The sequence below is a fragment of the Malus domestica genome, chromosome 13 (assembly GCF_042453785.1).
Source record: "Malus domestica chromosome 13, GDT2T_hap1".
NCBI lineage: Eukaryota > Viridiplantae > Streptophyta > Magnoliopsida > Rosales > Rosaceae > Malus > Malus domestica.
The window spans coordinates 15,928,527-15,950,311 of NC_091673.1; the positions used below are offsets into that span (position 1 = coordinate 15,928,527).

Consider the following 21,785-nt stretch of genomic DNA (forward strand, 5'->3'; position numbering starts at 1 on the left):
CCTCTTTGCAGTTCCCATGTGTTTTCCTAGTTAGATTGTGCATGAATCAAGCTAGCAAACTTACAACAAACATGATATCAGGTCTTGTAGCTATTAGGTATAACAAGCTACCAACCATTTACCTATAAAGACTTTCATCAGCCATTTCACTCCCATTTTCTTTGCTAAGTTTTTCATTTGCTGCAAGTGGAGTTACAACAGGTTTGCAATTCTTCAATCCAAACTTCTTTAATAAGGTCTTTACATATTTCTTTTGATGCAGAAAAATGCATCATTCTGTTTGAATCACTTCAATCCCCAAGAAATGATGCAATAGACCAAGATCAGACATTTCATATTTTCTCATCATATCTGCTTTAAAATTATCCATCAATGCACTTGAACTTCCAGTATATATAATGTCATCCACATACAAGGATACAATGAGAATTCCTGCCTTAGTTGCCTTGATGTAAAGAGTTGGCTAACTTGGACTTTTATGAAAACCATAATTGCATAAATAAGAGTCAATCTCTTTGTACCAGACCTTTAGTGCCTGTTTTAAACCATACAAGGCCTTCTTGAGCTTGTAAACCTTGTCATCCTTGCCTTCAATTACAAAACCAAGTGGCTGGTCTACATATACTTCTTCAATAAGAACCCCATTCAAGAATGCAAATTTCACATCAAGTTGGAACAATTTCCATCCTTTCTGTGCAGGAAGCCCAATTAGAGTCCTAATAGTGTCAAGTCTTGCCATATGGGCAAATGTCTCATTGAAATCGACCCCAGGCTTTTGAGAGTATCCCTTAGCAACTAACCTTGCCTTATTCTTCTGTATAGACTCATCTAGGTTCAACTTTGTTTTGTAGATCCACTTGACACCAACTACTAGTTTATCAAATAGTCTATTAATAAGTTCCCAAGTGCAGTTCTTTTTTATCATGCCAATTTCGGCCTTCATTGCCTTCTGCCATGACTCATCTTGTGCTGCCTCCTCAAAGTTCTCAGACTCAACAATGCACAAGTTGCATTTCGCATATACTTCTGTCAAGCTTTTGAACTTCAAAAGAGTGTGATCATAGTCTTAGGGACTTGTGTTGTTCTGCATTGGTATCAGCCTTGAGCCATTTTCAATTGACTCATAGGTTTTAGATGATGATATCAAGGACTCATCATTTACAACACCTTTTGTCACTTGAACTCCCTTCTTCCCTTTGCTCACACATTCTCCCTTCAGGCATTGGTACACTAATGGTCTTATCAGATTGAGATTTCCAATCCTAGTAAGCATTTTCATCAACTATCACATCCATTGACACAATTATCTTCTTTGAGAAAATGTCATAAAGTCTATAACCTTTCTCACATGTGCCATATCCCAAGAAAATGCATTTAGTACTGGTTCCATCTAGCTTCTGTCTAAGTTGACTTGGAATGTGGGCATAACAAATAGAAGCGAAGATCTTTAAGTGTTTGATTCCTGGCTTCTTCCCACTATATGCCTCAAATGAGGTATTCTTATCAAGAGACTTAGTGGTACATCTATTGAAGATGTACACTGCTGTATTAACAGCTTCTGCCTAGAAATCAAATGGAATACGCTTCTAAATCATCATACACTTTGCCATTTCCACTATGGTTCTATTCTTCCTCTCAGCTACACCATTTTGCTAAGGTGTGTATGCCACTGTTAGTTATCTTTCCATGCCCATTTCTTCACAGAATTCTCTGAACTCAACAGATGTATACTTTCATCCTCTGTCACTCCTCAACTTCTTCAATTGGAAACCACTTTGTAATTCAACTATGGACTTAAATTTCTTGAATATACTAAACACCTCCGACTTGTTTCTTAAGAAGTACACCCAACACATTCGAGTGCAGTCATTTATAAAGGTAAGAAAATACCTATTTCCAGCCTTTGTAAGAGTTTGCATAGGTCCACAGATGTCAGAGTGTATGAGCTCTAGAGGCACAGAAGCCCTCCATGATGTTTCATTTGGAAATGCATCTCTGCAATGCTTCCCAAGAGCACTTCCTTCACATATTTCATCTGTCATTTTGAGATTAGGCAATCCTAACACCATATCATGTTCTTTGAGTTGCTTCAAACTGCCTAAATTCAAATATCCTAGTCTCTTATGCCAGATTGTAGAAGACTGACACACACTAGCCTTTAGAGCAATCTACATCTCAGGTTGAAGTTTCAAGGGAAAACTCTACCAAATTAGACATAGAACTATCATCATATATTTCTGTAGTTGTACCACCAAATACAAGAAAGTAACCGTGTTCCATCATATGCCCTACACTGGGCAAGTTTTCTTTTAAACCTGGAACTAACATCACTTCCTTGATATACCTTATTCCCATTTTGGTGTCAACTACCAAAGTTCCTTTCCCTGTGACCTCAATAAGCTGACCAGTGCCCATTTCAACCTTAGCAGTCATAGTTCTATCAATGTCAACCAACAAATCCTCCATTCCAGTCATATGGTTACTACATCCACTGTCTACATACCATGTGTCTTCACATTTCTTCACTATGGCATTATTGCAGACATAAAACATTGTAGGAATGTCATTGACTTGATTAACAAAGTTTACATGTTGGTTAGCCTTCTCCTTCTTCCCACGACAATCTTTTGCAATATACCCCAACTTATGGCAATTATGGCACCTAGGCTTATCCTTGAACCAACATTCACCAAAATGCAGTTTATCACAGTGTATACAAACATTCTTAGCTTCTTTAGAGATACCTGCAGCTTTTCCAGCTTGATTTACAGGTCTATTATCCCCTTTCTTCCACTTTGATTTCCAATTCTTCTATGGTTTGAACCCTTGATTCCCATTGTACTTATTTTGTTTTGAAGCAATATTGAGACTAACAAATGCCTTCTCAGTGTGAATCTCGTCATGCCTATCAATTCTTTATTCACATCCCTTTAGAATAGCAACAACATCTTGAACATCAACAGTGTCTAGATCTTTAGTATTTTCAATCACAGAAGCAATGCTATCATACGATCTAGGGAAGCTTATATGCAACTTTTGAACAACTCTTTGATTGCTAATATCTTCACCATAACTCCTCATTTGACTAAGCAAATCAAATAGCCTAACTAGATATGCAGAGAAAGCTTCATTTTCACCCATTCTAGTATATTCAAAATCACGGCATAAGCCTTGGAGTTTCACAGCTCTTACCTGTTTATCTCCTACAAATTCTTGCTTCAGGACATTCCAACCTATATATGCAATCTTTTGGATGGCGATTCTTGGAAAGATCTAATCAGAAACCGCCCCTTGGACGATTCCAAGTGCCTTTACATCTTTGACTATGTTTTCCCTCACCAGCTTGCTCTCAGCTTTAGTGAGTTCTTCATCCTTCTTCGCCAGAGTAGCGAAACCTTTCTCGACAACATCCCAGAGTTCATAAGATCGGAATATGGTCTTTATCTGAATATGCCAGAAATCGAAGTTGTCTCCATTGAATACCGGTGCTCGAAGATCAGCACCATTTGACCCAGCCATATGAGACTCAATTCAAGATCATTGAGATTTCTTCTCTGAATTTTCCTTTAGCAACAAAGTTCGACAATTAGTTCGAGTTCTTCGCTGCGCTCTTCACAGATTCACGCCTAGTTGCAGATGATGCAACCTGGCTCTGAGGCCATGTTCAATTGTGTGATTTTTGTACTGTGATTCAATGGATCTAAGAAAGATTTTTGGAATAGGGATTGAATAATTTCAGAAAGCTTCAGAGTAATGAAAGCCTCACACTCATTCTCATTGAAATTGCTCACTCTCTCTCTTACATAGCAAAACGAATATTACCGTTTCACTGAGGAGGGAATATTGCCTTTCTCTCTCCTCTAACAGAATGAAAACAATCTCAGCCATTCATGTTATCTATCCTATGAGATAGTTACATGTGTCACTCAACACCACTTACTTTAACTTAATCTAGAGCATCCATTTGGAATGTAATCCAAAGGCTCTGATTAAAACAAGTAAAATATAAACTTATTTCAGTTAAAATCACTTAAATGCTAACAGTCACGGACTGCAGGGACGTGATCAGTAGACGGGGGTTCGGCCCTTGTGTCTGGGTTTGGATTGCGTAGCAGAGAGAAAGGGGTTTAGGAAAGGAGTGAGCAAGTGGTGGTTGTGGAGAGAAGGGGCAAAGAGAGAGGGAATCGAAGAAGAAGAGGGAGGGTTAAGATGGGATTGGGGTTATTTTTAAAAAAATTTAATTAATTTTTTTTAAATTTTTTAATATTCATTTGGGTCCTATATTGACACATGACATCTAGTCATTGTTCATATGGATGCCACATCACTAGTTAACGACTGACTTAACAGCAACCTTAACAGATGTATGAAACTATCTCAAAATTTTGACTTCAGGTAACAATCTGAGATGAAAAAAACTTCATGTACCAAATGTTGAAAACCAAGAAACTTAAGGATAGTAAACTGATATTAACCCTTCATAAAATATATTCGACCAAGATGAGAGAATACATCAAATATATGCCAACATGTATATATTAATATTATTGCCAAATGATTTCAAATAAAATTATTATACTGTAATAAACAAAGATAATAAGAGTTATTACTCTTTACATTACTATACCAAGTTATTTTCTTTATTTTTTATCATTCAATTAAGGAAAAAGCTAAGGACATCATTTTTTTTATCATATTTTATAGATCACATGATGTGACAGTTGATGATTAGATTGTTTATGTAATGATTTAAAGAATGAATTTAACCATTAATCGCCACATTGTGTAATTTACCAAATATATTTCAAGTAGATGATCATTCTAGCATCACTTACTAAACTAAATCAGTCATATGTACGAATGAATCTGTGTAATAGTAACAAGTATTATCTTCATGATTAATTGTTATCTTGTCTAAATCGAACAAATGTTTTTTTAAAGATGATCTTCATATGAGATAAAAATAATAAAATATTCTGATTATGACGTTTGTACAATAAAACGATAAATTTACGTCATGTAACATATACAATTGTATGCACTTTATTAAATAAATACATAGCGATTGGGTTTGCCAAGATGGAATCCAGTCCTTTAATTGTTCACTAGTAAAGAGAGAAATATTAAAAGTTCCACAAGGATCCTGTTGTCAATAAAAGTCCAAAAAAAAGAAAAAAAAATAAAATCTGAAATATCATTAATAAACCCTCCCTCAAAAGGAGGAAAGGATTACCTGATTCACATCTTACTCGAACACAGAGCTAAATCCCTTCCCACATTCTCATCCATCTTCCTGAGATTTTGACCTTTTTTCTGAGGGGTGGGCTCTGTCCAAGTTCAACAACAGCGGTGAGTAGAGTGATGGAAGCATGTTGTTTGAAGGACAAGGAGAAGGACAATGACGACGAGAAGCCAGATTACATGGTGAGTGGGAGCAACAGAATCAGAGGAAAAGTTGTGTTGATGAAGAAGAATGTGTTGGACTTCAACGACCTCAAAGCTTCATTCGTTGATAGAATCCATGAGCTCTTGGGCAAAGGTGTTTCCATGCAGCTCATTAGTGCCACTCATCCTGAAGCAGCAGGTCAGTCTCTCTTCCTTCAGTTGAATCGAATTAACAATTCACTCACTAAAATGCTTTGAGTTTTTCACACGTAAGCTCTAAATAAACTAACTTTACATTTGAGAAAAATATATCATATCAAATCTGATACTTTAGAAGAAAAAAAGTTCCACTTACTTGGTAATTGGGGAGGACAACATAAGAATTTCACAACTGCGAATCATTTATTGCATGACAAGTAGATAAATTACGAATGAGAGGTTTTCCTCCCCAATTGATCTCTTGATGTGCTTTTGTATAAAACTTATAGTTGTGAAGGTGTTTTCTAGTTTACTAAAATTCTTTTGTTCAAGTTTTGAACGCATGGTTTTACTTTTAATGGGAACCCGCATAACTGGATACAAAGTCAAAAGCTACATATGTTGAAGAAGATAATTACTATATTAAGATTTTAACAGAGCTGAAATTGACATAAATTCTTATTCATGTGCAGCAAATGGATTGAAATCGAGAGGGAAGCTTGGAAAGGTTGCTTACCTGGAGAAATGGGCTACAACCATTACATCGTTGTCGGCCGGTGAAACTAGTTTTACCATTTCCTTGGATTGGGATGAGTCCCATGGAGCTCCCGGCGCTTTGCTGATCAGAAACCATCACCATAGCCAATTCTACCTCAAGACAATAACATTAGAAGATGTTCCCGAGCACGGTCAACTCCATTTTGTCTGCAATTCCTGGGTATACCCAGCACATCGTTACAAGTACAATCGGATATTTTTCCCCAACAAGGTATACATTCAGTCTGGTTAATTAACATAATGTCAAAATATAACATGCAATAGGGAGACACATTTTTCACTTGTATTTTTTCTATTTAAGAATCGAAGAAATCTGGATCTTATCTTATCCGACCCTTGTGGTCAGATTTGTCATGATTGATCCTTTTAATCTCTATAGTATGAAGCTTTACTGACCAAAAGTGGAAATATCACAATCCGCTACTTTTCCAGCTGGATTAGCACTTGCACATAAAAATACCATGTTTTACTAATTATAAAATTTCATATCTGGTTTCATTGAACAATTTTCAGAAGTTACAACAAATTGGTATTTTTTCTAAATTATTGAAAGATAAATGATTTTCGCACACTTTTATTTATTTTTACTTTCTACTCCTATGATCCACCAAATGTATAAGAGTGCAAGAAAATAAAAGAGCCGTGCTGAATCACTTCCCTGCTTAAATCTGTGACCAATGACACGCAGAAATGCAACTTAAAAGCTATAATTTTAGCTAAGGTACTTATGAGATTGCACTGACTGAAAACTTCATGTTTTTGTTCAGGCCTACCTGCCATCTCAAACACCTGAGCTACTACACCCTTACAGGGAAGAAGAACTCGCCAATCTCCGAGGGAGTGGATCAGGCGAGCTAAAGGAGTGGGACAGGGTCTATGACTATGCTTACTACAATGATTTAGGGAGTCCAGACAAGGGTCCAAAATATGCCCGCCCTATACTTGGTGGGTCGTACGAGTATCCATATCCAAGAAGAGGAAGAACTGGTCGAAAAACAACTAAAACCGGTCAGTAACCTGAATAGTTCATTTTGCTAATTAAGTCCTGACTAAGTTAAGATATGGCGTAGAACACGAACGACATGAAGAATTCTTACGGTTCTATGACCAATTTTCTTTCATGCTTCGTACAGACCCCAATTCCGAGAGCAGACTGCCGCTTCTAAGTCTAGACATTTATGTTCCAAGAGATGAGCGGTTTGGCCACGTGAAGTTTTCCGATTTTCTTGCTTATGGCCTGAAATCCCTAGTTCAAATATTGCTTCCAGAACTCAAGTCTTTGTGTGATAAAACTATCAATGAGTTTGACACCTTTGACGACGTAGTTAATCTCTACGAGGGAGGTATCAAGTTGCCAAATGGGCCTACACTGAAGAAAATAAGGGAGCGCATCCCTTGGGAGCTGCTTAAGGAACTGATTCGCTCAGATGGCGAGCGATTTCTCAAGTTTCCAATGCCTGATGTGATTAAAAGTACATACGTCTTTCCCCAATGACTGGTATTAGATATGCTAAATTCCTTGAATTTTGAACATACTATCATACTAAATTGCAACGATTTCTTGATATAATGCAGAAGATAGGTCTGCATGGAGGACAGATAAAGAATTTGGGCGAGAAATGCTAGCAGGAGTGAACCCTGTTAACATCACCCGCCTCAAAGTAAAATACAAGTTTCCCTGATTCATTTGACTATTATAGCGATAAGGATACGTTCCAAGTTTGTTCAAATAACCATCGAAATTCTAACTACAGGAGTTTCCCCCAGTCAGTAAGCTAGACCCTAAAGTATATGGGAATCAGAACAGTTCGATACGAGAAGAGCACATAAAAGGCAACATGAATGACCTCACTGTTGAAGAGGTACTGCTGATGCTTCATTTGTCTCCAATATATTAATCCAATGTTTTTTTTAAATGTATCTACTGAAATTATCATTTTTGTCCCTTTTTGCACAGGCAACTGAAAAGAACAGGCTATTCATATTAGATCATCATGATGCATTAATGTTATACCTGAGGCAAATAAACTCAACGGACACAAAGACGTATGCCACAAGAACTCTCCTCTTGCTGCAAGAAGACGGGACGTTGAAGCCTTTGGCAATTGAGCTAAGCTTACCACATCCACAAGGGGACCGTCATGGGGCTGTCAGCAAAGTTTTCACTCCACCAGGACAAGGCAATGAACGCATCGAGGAGTCGGTGTGGCAGCTTGCCAAAGCTTATGCTGCTGTAAACGATTCTGGCTATCATCAGCTTATCAGCCACTGGTAAGATGCCTAACATACAAAGTGCTGTATTCGAGCAACAGGTAGCGGCTTGGGTTCTAGTTTACACGCTTATAAATTTTATTTGCAGGTTAAACACACATGCTGTGATAGAGCCATTTGTGATCACAACAAATAGACAGTTGAGTGTACTTCACCCGATACATAAGCTTTTGCATCCGCACTTCCGGGACACAATGAACATAAATGCCCTGGCCAGGCAAATCCTCATCAATGCCGGTGGGGTGCTTGAGAAAACAGTCTTCCCAGGTCGATTCTCCATGGAAATGTCGGCTGTTATTTATAAGAGCTGGGTATTTACCGAGCAGGCATTACCTGCTGACTTGCTCAAGAGGTAACCCAGAAAGCCCAAATTGAAAATAATAATGTTTAAATTTCCATCAAACTGAATGTCATTTTGCTTCTGTTCGATTTCAGAGGAATGGCAGTTCCAGATACGACTTGTCCTCATGGCCTGAGACTTCTGATTGAAGACTACCCGTTTGCTGTTGATGGGCTAGAAATTTGGTCGGCGATTGAAACTTGGGTTAATGAATACTGCTCTTTGTACTACCAATCGGACGATGTGGTCGAAGGTGATTCTGAACTCCAGAACTGGTGGACAGAGCTCCGCAATATAGGCCACGGTGACAAGAAGAATGAACCATGGTGGCCTAAGATGCAAACAAGAGCTGAACTTATCGAATCATGTACCATAATCATATGGGTGGCTTCTGCCCTCCATGCAGCAGTCAATTTCGGGCAATACTCTTACGCTGGCTACCTCCCTAACCGCCCAACTGTAAGCCGACGTTTCATGCCTGAGCCAGGCACTGCTGAATATTATGAGCTTGTGTCCTCCCCTGACACAGCTTTCCTTAAAACAATTACAGCTCAGTTCCAAACTCTCCTTGGTGTATCTCTGATAGAGATTTTATCACGACATTCGACTGATGAGGTTTATCTAGGGCAAAACGATACTCCTGAGTGGACTTCAGATGCTGAAGCACTAGCAGCATTTGCAAGATTCGGAGAGAAGCTAATGGACATCGAAAAGAGAATCGATGCAAGGAACAAGGATAATAGATTGAAGAACAGAGTTGGGCCTGTAGACGTGCCTTATACCTTGCTTCACCCTAACACATCTGACAAGAGTAGAGAGGGTGGACTGACTGGAAAAGGAATTCCCAACAGTGTCTCAATCTGAACCCTTTTGGTCTGTAAACTAGATGAATGTTTTTTAAGTAATTATAGTGTGACATCGGACAACAGGAGTGAAAGACTACCAAATAGGATGTTTGTAATTCTCATATTCTTTTCCATGATCGTGTTAGAATATAGGAACTGTTATTTGATTCTTGTTAGGAGGTTAAAACAGAAGGAAATCGAAGAGAAGAAAAAGAAGATGATTTCACATATTTCGGAATTGCAGGAATGTGCAAAGAATATGACTCTGCACTATTTCCTTCATTCAGTGTGTATATGAGTGAGCCAATCAGATAGTACACTACACATCACATTTCTTAGGAGTAAAGAAAGAAATTCGCCAATTTACAATTTAACACTCCCCTTTAAATTGTGAACTGATTTCACTCCAAGTAACTCTCTGAGCTTGTTGAACTGATCTCTTGCCAGTGCCTCGGTGAATATGTCTGGTAGCTGCTCCTTTGTCAGACAGTAAATCAAGTCAATTATTCCTTTATGCAGTACTTCGTATTAAATGGTACCTTCGGTTAATATGCTTGGTTTTTCCGGTGAAATATGGGATTCTTGGTGATGACAATTGCGGAAGTATTGTCATAATTCAAAGGAGTTACCTCAGTTTGAAGTTCACCAAAATCCTCCAAAACAAACCTAAGCCTAGGTATCTTTTTTCAAGTATAAAAATATGTAAGTTGTAGGCTCAACTCAAGTGATAACAGTTAATCTCTGCACTTGGTTTCATTTTCCCCCAATGCTGCTGGTTTGATTGTAGGAGAAATTTTTAGTTATGACGGAAACACAAGTGGTACACCACGTGTTTTAATAGGAGTTGTGGGAAATTTTATTGTTTAAGTTATTAACTTTTTAACACACATATCTCATCATTTATATAATGACACGTGGTGTACCATCCCGTGTACCGGTCACACTGAAAAATCTCTATGATTGTAGAACGTAATTGAAACTTGGTTGGATGAGACAGCCTTTCATCTATGTTAAACCGATCACGCTAGCAACATGGGTTGGCACAAAACTGCGTTACATGAGACATTTTTTTTCTTTCTTTTTTAGCTTAAAACCTTTACTTAAGGCGTCTCTAACATTATAAAATTCAAGTTTCTTACCAAAGTAGGCAAGGGGGACAAGCAGAGAGAAGGGGCTAGATGGAGATTGGCCCTCGAGTCCAAAGACAGATGAAGAGTTTGATTGCCTGTGTAAAGATTAAGCACCACCTCGAAGGGTTAACATGAAAGCGATCATGTTAAATTATATTTATTCCATCAACTAGCTATTGGTCTAATATATTTTTTGCTTCCAATATTCAAATAGATTCAGACCAAAAAAAATCCGAATGGATATTTTTTTCCCACATAATGGTAAAAATAAAGTAGAAAAAGGGCTTTCCCCTTTCTCTATTTCTTCTCACCAAACACTAAATCTACAAACTTCATAGTCACAGGCCCCTTGCTCTGGCTTGGGGCTTATGGAAACCCCACCTTTATCTTCTCATGGATTGTTGCATATTTTACGCCTTAGTATTTCCGTCAAGTGCCACCTTAGTAAGATTATTTATGAGTCTTTCTTAATGAGTATTTTAATTTATGTTGGTTTGTTATTGGCTCCTCTTGGGTCTATTTTGTTGGAATCGGTATCTTTGAGATGGTGTTGTGCACAAACTTTTTATGTTGGTATGAACACTAGTTGGTTCGTTGTTAGTTCCTCATTGGAGTTGACGCTGTTCATTGTCAAAGAGTGTCCATATGTTTCTTATATTCAAGATTTTGTGCGCAGAAGTTCTCAGATGCTAATTCGCAAAGTGTTTGACCTTTTCGTTAGGAATGGAGTTTCTTTGGCCTTGAAGTGCCATCTCAGTCATCTGAGTTTGAGTGTGGATGATTTCAAGACTTGGATGCATTCAGCTGCTTAGTCCCAATCCTATCTCGCTCTCAAATCCACTAGTACAACGACAACTAGCTAGTTTGGCCAAGTTGGCATTTTAGGTTGTGTTCAAGTTTTTTTTAATTGAGAATTTCCTGAATGTTATCTCGAATATCCTCTTTGGTATTTGTACCAATTCTTAATATAATAACAAAACCACTATTGTTTCATCTTAAAATCACTATAATGTTACCGCTATCATTTCGTCTCAAAATCAGAAGAAAAAAAAAACGATACAAAAACGCAATATTTAGCCCCGTTTGGTATTGTTTTTTTCACCATAAACTGCTTCACTTTAAAGTTAAGCAGTAAAAACATGTTTAGTAAAAGTAGTATCCTGTTTATTTAAACAATAATGGCTTCCAGACAATAACTTTTAAAAGCAGCATGTAGGTTGCTTTTAAAAACTACTTTAATAAAAAGTGGACTTGAGCCTTTAATAAATATCTTCAATTGTTGTAATACCTTCATTATTTATTTTTATTTTTAAAATAACATTATTTAGCCTTCCACACATATTTTATCCTTTAAAAAATAAAGTGACCACTAAAAGAACTTAAGCTAGGGTTGTAGAGACTGATTGCATAAGCTCAACTCAGATAATGATGAGTGAGGTTTTGACTTCATTATATAGAGATTACAAGATATGTTTGTTACAATATAAATGTATGGCAAATTACAAGAGAATTCAAATTACAAATATAAATTGATAGAGTCTAAGAATAGATAGGACTACGTTGGTTCTCTATCCGGTGAAGAGTCCTTGAGTTATCCAAACTATGACTTTCGCTTGGTGAGTGGGAATCATGTATTCAAACTGCAGGCGTGTGGATTGCTGACTTATGCAACCATTTGGCTTCAGATTGCTGACTTGGATTACATGTAGGATTAATAGGTTTATCAGTTACGACCTACTATTACAAAACTAATAACCTTACACCATCAACGCCGTTACAACCATCATTGTTGCCACCACCACAACCACCATCACCATACCATCATTGTCATCACCATCATTACCGCCACCACTGCCACCACAACCACCACCACCAACGCTCCCACTGCCTCTAACACCATTGATACCTCTACACACCCCAACCACCACATCCCACTACTAGTGCCACCACCATATCGCCACCATAACCACAATCGCCACCACTGCCACTACAACCACAACTGCCACCACCGGCGCTACCACCGCCTCTAGCACCATTGTTACCTCTGTACCCCAACCACCACATCTCACTATTAACACCATCACCATACCCCCACCATTGCTACTATCACCACCATTACTACCATTGTCCCCATCACTGTTGTCGTCTTCCCAGCTCCTACTACTATGTCCATTTTATTATTGTACACAATTATATTACTTTTACACTAAAATTTACCAAAAGCTTTTACACTGCTTTTCTTACCACAACAATTTTAAAATACGTTTAATCAAAATCTACTTTATTTTACAGCTTATTATTCTTAAACACATTAAAAGCAAATTTTTAAAAGGCACCGCAATCCCAAACTGCCCTTAGTTTCTCCATATGGATTTACAAGTTGACCAGAACTCATTTACATATGCAAAGAAGAAACAAAAGCAAAGATGAGCCCTGAGTCACAGGTAGGGCAACGTATCAGAATCATGTTCTTATTGGTCGATCCCATATCACCTTATCCAAACCCAAATCCTCACCACCCACCTCATATCCTTACAAACTCCCAATCAAAATCTCCATAACCCCATAACACCCACACCCCCCCCCCCCCAAAAAAAAAAAAAATTATACTACCACACAACACAAACCAACCACAACTCTCTCTCTCTCTCTCTCTCTTTCCTCTCTCTAGTTCCTCATGGCCATGGCAACACAAGCCAGCCTCTTCACCCCAACTCCCTCAGCCCCAAAGACCACTGCTGACCGTACAACCACCCCATGGAAGCAATCAGTCTCCTCCTCCTTCATGGCCCCCAAGCCACTCAAGCTCTCCACCGCAAGAACGATGAGGATCAATGCCTCCGCTGAGGAAAAAACCGTGACCCCCACAAAGGAGGCCCCGGTAGGCTTCACCCCACCCGAGCTGGACCCAACAACACCCTCACCGATCTTCGGTGGCAGCACTGGCGGGCTGTTGAGGAAAGCGCAGGAGGAAGAGTTTTACGTGATCACATGGGAGTCACCAAAGGAGCAGATATTTGAGATGCCGACTGGCGGAGCTGCCATCATGAGGGAGGGTCCTAACTTGCTGAAACTGGCCAGGAAAGAGCAGTGCTTGGCTCTTGGAACTAGGCTTAGGTCCAAGTACAAGATTAAGTACCAGTTTTACAGGGTTTTCCCTAACGGGGAGGTCCAATACTTGCACCCCAAGGATGGTGTGTACCCTGAGAAGGTGAACCCTGGGCGCCAAGGGGTTGGCCAGAACTTCAGGTCGATTGGGAAGAATGTCAGCCCGATTGAGGTCAAGTTCACCGGCAAGCAAGTCTATGACATATGATGATAATATTGATTTGTGTAATTTGCATTGTATTTATAATCATGATGGCAATGTGAGTATAATTTGTGTTTCTTGTAATTTGATTTCATTAAAATGCAACCTCAGAAACATGATTTGGGTTAATATGTTTTTTCGTTTATATGAGATATTTTTACCATAGATTAGTAGGGAGAGTAGTTGAAGTAAAACGTGTTATATTGAAGGGGGTTCTTCTAATTTTGCCATCCATATATGCAGGTAAGAATTTTGTTTGTTTTATATTTGTACAGTCACTTTGCTTAAATAGTTTATTTACTTTATTAGTTGTTTAGGTTCGTCAACTGAAACTTTGAAGCTTTTAATTAGGCTGTATTCGCAAATTATGTTTTTTTTTTTTTTTGACAAACGATAAAATAATTTACACTAAATCCATAATTTCTTAGAGGCAATAAAATCTACGCTAAATTCACCTAAGCTAGCTATAAGGAGAGGAAGCAAATATGGCATGTTGAATTTTAATCAAATATCCTTTGAGAAGCATATAGAATATTCTCTCTCGACGCAAAATATTTCCAAAATGTTCATAATTCTCTTATATGCCATTCCTTTCGATTGTCCTTTAATATTTGTCTTTCCGAATCACCTTTTTATATAGAATTCATCTGAGTAGTCACCCTAAAATAAGTGTGATCTGTAGCCATTTCTGTGTAGCGGCCACTTTAAATTGATCGACTTACCACTAGACTATCTGTCAAACTGGTAAAGGTCGCAATTTAATTCAATTCATTGAAACCCAATTGTTTGATTCTTGGCTATGGTTTGAATTTCATCCTCTTATGAATTGATCATTTTATAAACCAAGAAGGAAAAAGGATGAACTTAGCAGAAGAAGAGCTTAGCAGTCGAGAGAAGGCAAGGAGGAGATGAACGGTTCTTTCTGTATTACTTTTCTTGGTTAAATTGGATTAATAGTTCTTGTGGTGATAGCCTGATAAGGTAATCGGAAGATAATCTCCGTGGTTTAAAAATTCAGATTTAAACCCTCATGGTGAAGTTCTATTAGAATTTAAGTCCAAAATTAACATTTCTGTTAACCCATAACGTCAATTTTCTAGATTTTATCCTATAACATTTCCGAATAGTTAATTTAGCCTACAAATTAACTAATAATCCAATTCAGTAAATTAATCATTAATTTGTTGGCTGGTTTTGTTGGATTAACATTTCTTGATTGGTTTTGTTGGTGGTAGAAATGATAAAATCTGAACAAGCCAACAAAATCAATCGATGGTTCGGATTAAGTCGTTGAGAATCGCACACCAATCAAGCAAAACAAAACCCAAGAAACATGGAAAGAGGAGCAGCAGGCAGACCTCATCATCATCCACTGAAGAATTATCTTTGTTTAGGGTCTGATTGTTTTATCTCAAAATGAAAACAACGTAGGGAAGCTAAATAGAAAGGAGAGAAAGGAACAGGATTTCTTAGGCATATATGAAGAGAACATAGTGAACGATGTTCTATTAAGCACGACATTTTCAGTCGGCTCCAGAAGAGAGAGAGGCTTTGTACTTCCATGACTTAAGTTGGTAAAACTACAGCTACAATGCGGGCTCGACTCCCTCATAAATCTTTATTTCTCACACTAATTATTTAAATTTGCTATTAATTTCTTTTATTTTGGAGTTGAAAATTATTAGTTAATTAACATGTTTATTTTTTACGGAAAAAAAAAACATGTTTATTTTTTACGGAAAAAAAAAACATGTTCCCTAACTATAACTATGACTCTATGATTTGGATGCTGGGATGCAGATAAATATCCATTTGGTTTGCTCCAGGCCGAAAGTCTGGAGGGAATGAGAGAGAGAGATGAGATGCAAAGAAGCAGGCGGGGAGAGGTAGAACCAAAGTGGGAAAAAGACGGGGTGGGGGTGGAAATGTTAACGGAAATCTGATTTTTTTTTCACCACGGGGGTTATCTTCTAATAACCCTATCATCACGGGGACCATTAATACAATTTAGCCTACTTTTTTTAATGAGAAAGTTATTACAATGAGAGTATTTATACAAGAATCTCAACAATACAACTTGACTAACAAACACTAACGGAGATGAACATTTCTTTCTATATTACTTTTATTAATGAGGAAGTTATTACAATGTGAGTATTTATACAAGAATCTCAACAGTACAACTTGACTAACAAACTCTAACTAACTATCTAATCTTGTTAAACTGTCCCACATCGGTGGGGTGAAGAAAACCAAAGGGGTTTAAATAGTATTACCCCACTCTAACTAATACCGAGGCCTTTTGTGGTAAAACCCCACACCTGAGGATTGTGCAGGTGGTTAAGTGGGGACAGTATCGGTGTCGTTAGAGTGGGGCGGGCCCAGCGATCCAAAAATTCCAACATGGTATCAGAGCCCACGGTTGCGGGCCCGTGCAAGCCAACGAGCTTGTTACCACCCGGAAGGAAACAAGTCTGAGCTCTTAATATAGAGACGACCGCTGAGTTCCAATTGAAAACAAATGGGCCCAACGTCAGCCGACCTCTGAGTTTCAATCACCGATGTGGATCTCCACGTGTGAACCACTAAATGAGGTTACACGTGAGAGGGAGTGTTAAACTGTCCCACATCGGTGGGGTGAAGAAAACCAAAGGGGTTTAAATAGTATTACCCCACTCTAACTAATATCGAGGCCTTTTGTGGTAAAACCCCACACCTGAGGATTGTGCAGGTGGTTAAGTGGGGACAGTATCGGTGTCGTTAGAGTGGGGCGGGCCCAGCGATCCAAAAATTCCAACAAATCTTTGTACAAGTGGCACAAAATTTATATATCTATCATCTCCCCTCAAACTCATGATTGGATGAACCAAGCATGAGATTGGAGAAATGAGTTCGAAACAAGGGAGCACCAAGTTCCTTAGTCAAAATATCTGCAAATTGTTTTCTGGAAAACACAAACTGCACATTAAGCTTCTTCTTAGCTATCCTTTCTCTAATAAAATCAACATCAAATTCTATATGTTTGGTATTCTGATGCTGAAATGGATTAAAAGAGAGAGCAATAGCAGACAAATTGTCACATAAAAGGCACTAGGGTAAGAAAAACAGGACCCTATAGAAAAACTAGTAATTGCTTAATCCAATCAAGTTCAACATAAGTAGTATAGTAGACATGACTCTATACTCTGCCTCTGTGGATGACCAAGACAAAGTTCGTTGTTTCTTAGAAGACCAGGAAATGAGATTGGAGCCTAATAAAACTACCGAACTAGTTGTTGACCTTCTATCATTAGGGTCTCATGCCCAATCAGCATCACTAAAGGCTTTCAAAGATAAATTCTCTTTTGAATATGTAATGCCAAAGGACAGAGTGCCTTTTTAAGTATCTCATGATCCTTTCTACAAAAGTGAAATGAGAAACCATAAGATTTTGCATAAATTGACAAACTTGATGCACAAAGAAAACAATGTCAGCCTTTATGAAAGTAAGAGACAGCAAAGCTCCCACTATACTTCTATAAGCAGCAGAATTAGTATAGGGAACATCGTCATCTTTGAGAAGTCTATTATGAGGAAGGCATGGACTATCACAAGACCTGGATTTAAGCATTTTAGTTTTCTGTAACATATCTTGTCACAAAAACAAACCATTTGCTATCCTAGAAATCTGAATGCCCAATAAATAATGCAAAGAGCCCAAATTTTTTATATCAAACTCAATAGTAAGAGAGTTAATAACCTGTTGAATGGCTGCCACTACACTAGCAATGATAATTACATCATTAACATACAAAAGCATTACTACAACATCAATCCCAACTTGCTTAATAAAGCCTAGAGAAGGAAGAAAGGTAGTGAATCTGATACCAACCAAGAAGGAGAAAGGATGAACCCAGAAGTAGAAGAGCTTAGCGGTTGAGAGAAAGCAAGGAGAAGATAAATAAGGAGAAGATAAATAGTTCTTCTTTATTACTTTTCTTAATGAGAAAGTTATTACAATGTGAGTATTTATACAAGAATCTCAACAGTACAACTTGACTAATAAAATCTTTGGAGAAGTGGCACAATCTAAGCAATACAATATATCTATCACATTTGATTCAACCTTTCTTATGTTTAAATTATTTTATCTTCACTATACTACTAACAATTAGGGTTGTGCAAAAGTGGAGTTGAGGTGGGTTTGAGTAGCTCAACATGTAACGAAGGAATGGGTGTGGTTAGCCCACCAAAATTTTAGTGAAGTTGTATCATGTTGGATGTTGGAACCTAATCATATTAAAGAAACTTTCGTATCAAAGGAAAAAGTATAGTGAAAGCCCAAAGTAGGCCAAAACGCTATAAAAAAATGGCCATATAAAAGGGTTGAACAAAAAATATCAAAGTTTTTTTGAAGTGCTTTTAAAATTGTTGAAAGTGTTATTGGTGAAATTATTTTTTAGACCAATCTTTACAAAATACAAGTGAATTTTGGAAAAACACTTGAAATCATTTTAAAAGCGTTTTTGGAAGTGCTTTTAAAATAGTTGAAAACGTTATTGGTGAAAATATTTTTGAAACCAATCTTTAGTAAAATGCAAGTGAATTTAAAAAAAGCACTTGAAATCATTTTAAAAGTATTTTTTTAGTCTCTTTAAAAATACTTCCAAATGAGCACACGTGTGTGCATAGAAAACACAATCAATTTGTTATCACAAATTTTTTAGTGAAACTGATGAATGCATTAAAAGAAAGAGAAGGAAGTATAGTCTTCAACTATATTTAAAAGTTTGTTAAAAAAAATTAGTACCCAGATCCTCGCCGGATCCTCTTTGTGAGGATCCCGAGGATTCGTCAATCATGTTCGTTCATCATACATCGTGCGACTAGAAATTATTTTAAATATTTGTATTTAAATTAAACACAAATTGTACTTGACAAAAAAATGACCGCCTAATGTACGATGAACATACATGATTCACGGATCCTCAAGATTCTCATCAAAAGGATCCGGAGAGGATCCTGTTGGAAAAAATTATATTTAAAAGTTAGCCTTGGCTTTCAAGATGTAATGAACAAAAACAAATATAAAATAAAGTGACTTCATTGCATCATTCATAAGCCAGGAGGATCATCACCTGATCCTCTTTGTGAGGATCTTGGGGATTTTCCAATTATATATGTTCATTGTACATCGTGTGGTCAGAAATTATTGTAAATTTTTTTTTAATTAAATATAAACAATATCTGATAAAAACTAACCGCACAACGTACGATAAACGGATGTGATTGGAGGATCCCTGTGATCCTCACTCATTCATAAGGAGAGGAAGCTACTTTTGTCACATCCCCACCAGGGCCCCCATCACATTCCGAGCTTGACTCCGCCGTAGCACGATATTGTCCGCTTTGGGCCCTAACCACGCTTTCATGGTTTTTATTTCTGGAAACTCACATGAGCAGAACTTCCTAATGGGTCACCCATCCTGGGAATGCTCTGGCCTATTTCTCGCTTAACTTCAGAGTTCTGATAGAATCCGAAGCCAATAAGGTCCCAAAAGGCCTCGTGATAGGTAGAGATAAGAATATATATATATATATATATATATATATATATATATATATAACTTACAGAATCCACTCCCCTGGACGATGTGGGATGTTACAACTTATATAAACTTATACATATAATAACTTTTTTTTTATTAACATAAAAAAGTATTTGATGTGACAGACCCACATTAATATTATTGTGACAGTAACATTTTCAAATACATATGTTTTTCTTTATCTATCTATCTATCTTATATATAAAGAGAATGGAAAATGTGAATAGTGATTTGGTGTCACCATACTTCAACAAAATATTTGGAAAAAAAATACCCTCAAAACAAAAAACTTCAAAGGCATTCCAAAATAATACATCAAATAAGGTAGCGGCATTTTCGTCATTTTAATAGTATTTTTTTAATAATTAATTATTTTGTTGTTTTTTTTTAATTGGTACCTCACAATAGGCTAGTAATAATGTAATTCAATTTATCTACTTTTAAACACGTTCAAAACATCTTAAGAGACATGTAATACCAGTTATAAAAAAGATTATTCGCAAGTGGATAATAATGTGATTAAATTAGTCATCAAATGATTATTTTTTTTTTTGTAACAAATGAAAGTATCTATACTAAGGGGGGAGGTGGGCTTAACCTCACAATGGGTTAGCAACAATGTGATTCAATCAGTTGTTTATTAAATATTATTTTCTATATTTTAAACACATTCAAAACATTTTAAAAGCCATATAATGCAGATTATAAAAAAAAAAATTTTGCACGCAGATAATAATGTGATTAAATTAGTTGTCAAATAATTTTTTTTTTAACAAACTATATTATCTACACTAAGGGGAGGGGATGGACTTAGCCTCACAATGGGTTAGCAATAATATGATTCAATCAATTATTTATTAAATATTATTTTCTCTATTCTTAATGTAAATTCTATAGAGACCGATTTTATTATGTGAATTCAGTTGCTTTAATTAGTTTATGAGGGGTTTCTTCTAACATGATCTAAGATTATTTATTTACTTAATTCAAATATTTGACTTTTCTTTTATCAATTTACGCATATATATATATATATATATATATATACACACATTTAAAACGTGTAAGTCACGCGTAGCACGTTGTGATTTAAAAAATGCATTTTGCACGCGAGTGAGCGCGTGCATGAAGTCTAGTAATAATAGTGGCCAATCACTATGATCAGAAATTATAATAAAGGCAAGCTTGATGTTGCAAGTCCAATACACACCATTTTAGCCAATACAAACTACCCTTCACGATCTACTATTTCCTTTCCCCTACTTGCCGTTGATTCCACCAGTTTGAGTCCCTTTCCTCAATCCATTGTTTTCTCCCTCCTACTCCTTCCCTCATCTACCTCTATTTCGATCCCTTCTTCTAGATCCATCGTCTGTTTCTTGCATCCCCTATTTCCCTTTTCCCTTTCCTCATCTTCCTAATTTTGGTCCATCATCTTTCTGCCGCTTATGTTTACCGCGTTTTCTTGCAGATTTATGGGAGGGTGTGTAGATCTTTGGCTAGGGTGTTCTCACCCCCACCTTTTTTGATCCTTGTTGGTCTTTCCCATTTGTGTTCGCCCTCGTTGGCGATGTTGCTCATGGGATCTCACTTCCTGCGTACATCCTTGGTTTCGTGGTGGCAGTTGTTTTGCTGGTCATGGGAAGATGATTTGGTTTGATTCTTCCTTATTTCTGGGGTTCTTGCTGGTGTGATCTCCGGTACTCGTGGAACACGCCAGTTCGTATTGATCGATAAGTGGTTTTCTGATGATGGTGGCTACGGTTTCGAACGGTTTGGTTTAGGTTTTTCTGTTGTGTGGCTTTGTCTTTGTTGTTATTTGTGGGCTTTGTTTTATGTTTGTTTGCAGCCCTCCTTTTCTCTTGTATTTAACTTCTTGTTGGGCTTGTGTTGTACTTACTTTTGTTGGTAATAAATTTACCCTCTGTACCGAAAAAATAAAAAAAACTACAAAAAGCCTAATGCAAGCTTACACATAATTTCAATTACTAACACATCAACTCATATTATAAAATTGCCACTACAAACTGTCGATCGAATCACAAACATTTTATTTTAAAATTCAAAATAATAATAATAAGCGATATTACTACATTAAAGACGGAAAACTCGAAACTCAATAAATTAGAAAAAAAAAAGAAAAAAAAACGGCTCTAATAG

At 37.1% G+C, this 21,785-nt stretch overlaps 2 protein-coding genes and 1 long non-coding RNA gene across 3 annotated transcripts; 2 read left to right on the top strand and 1 right to left on the bottom strand.

Annotated features, from left to right (window-relative positions):
• Nucleotides 1-4,953: 4,953 nt before the first annotated feature.
• LOC108174996 (uncharacterized) lies at nt 4,954-6,241 on the bottom strand. Its single transcript, XR_011574796.1, has 3 exons — nt 6,101-6,241; nt 5,422-5,598; nt 4,954-5,327 (listed from the first exon to the last, which is right to left on the bottom strand). It is a non-coding gene; the product is annotated as an uncharacterized lncRNA (long non-coding RNA).
• Nucleotides 5,362-9,616, top strand: LOC103453113 (probable linoleate 9S-lipoxygenase 5). Its single transcript, NM_001294051.1, is given in 9 exon segments — nt 5,362-5,584; nt 6,057-6,352; nt 6,909-7,149; nt 7,275-7,613; nt 7,717-7,802; nt 7,896-8,003; nt 8,099-8,412; nt 8,501-8,764; nt 8,848-9,616. Coding segments are annotated over 9 exon segments (2,640 nt in total).
• A 3,530-nt stretch (nt 9,617-13,146) lies between these two features.
• Nucleotides 13,147-14,166, top strand: LOC103439960 (photosystem I reaction center subunit II, chloroplastic-like). The gene has a single exon (XM_008378608.4). The coding sequence runs from the start codon at nt 13,405-13,407 to the stop codon at nt 14,041-14,043; it is 639 nt and encodes a 212-aa protein (XP_008376830.1). The 5' UTR covers nt 13,147-13,404; the 3' UTR covers nt 14,044-14,166.
• Nucleotides 14,167-21,785: the final 7,619 nt, after the last annotated feature.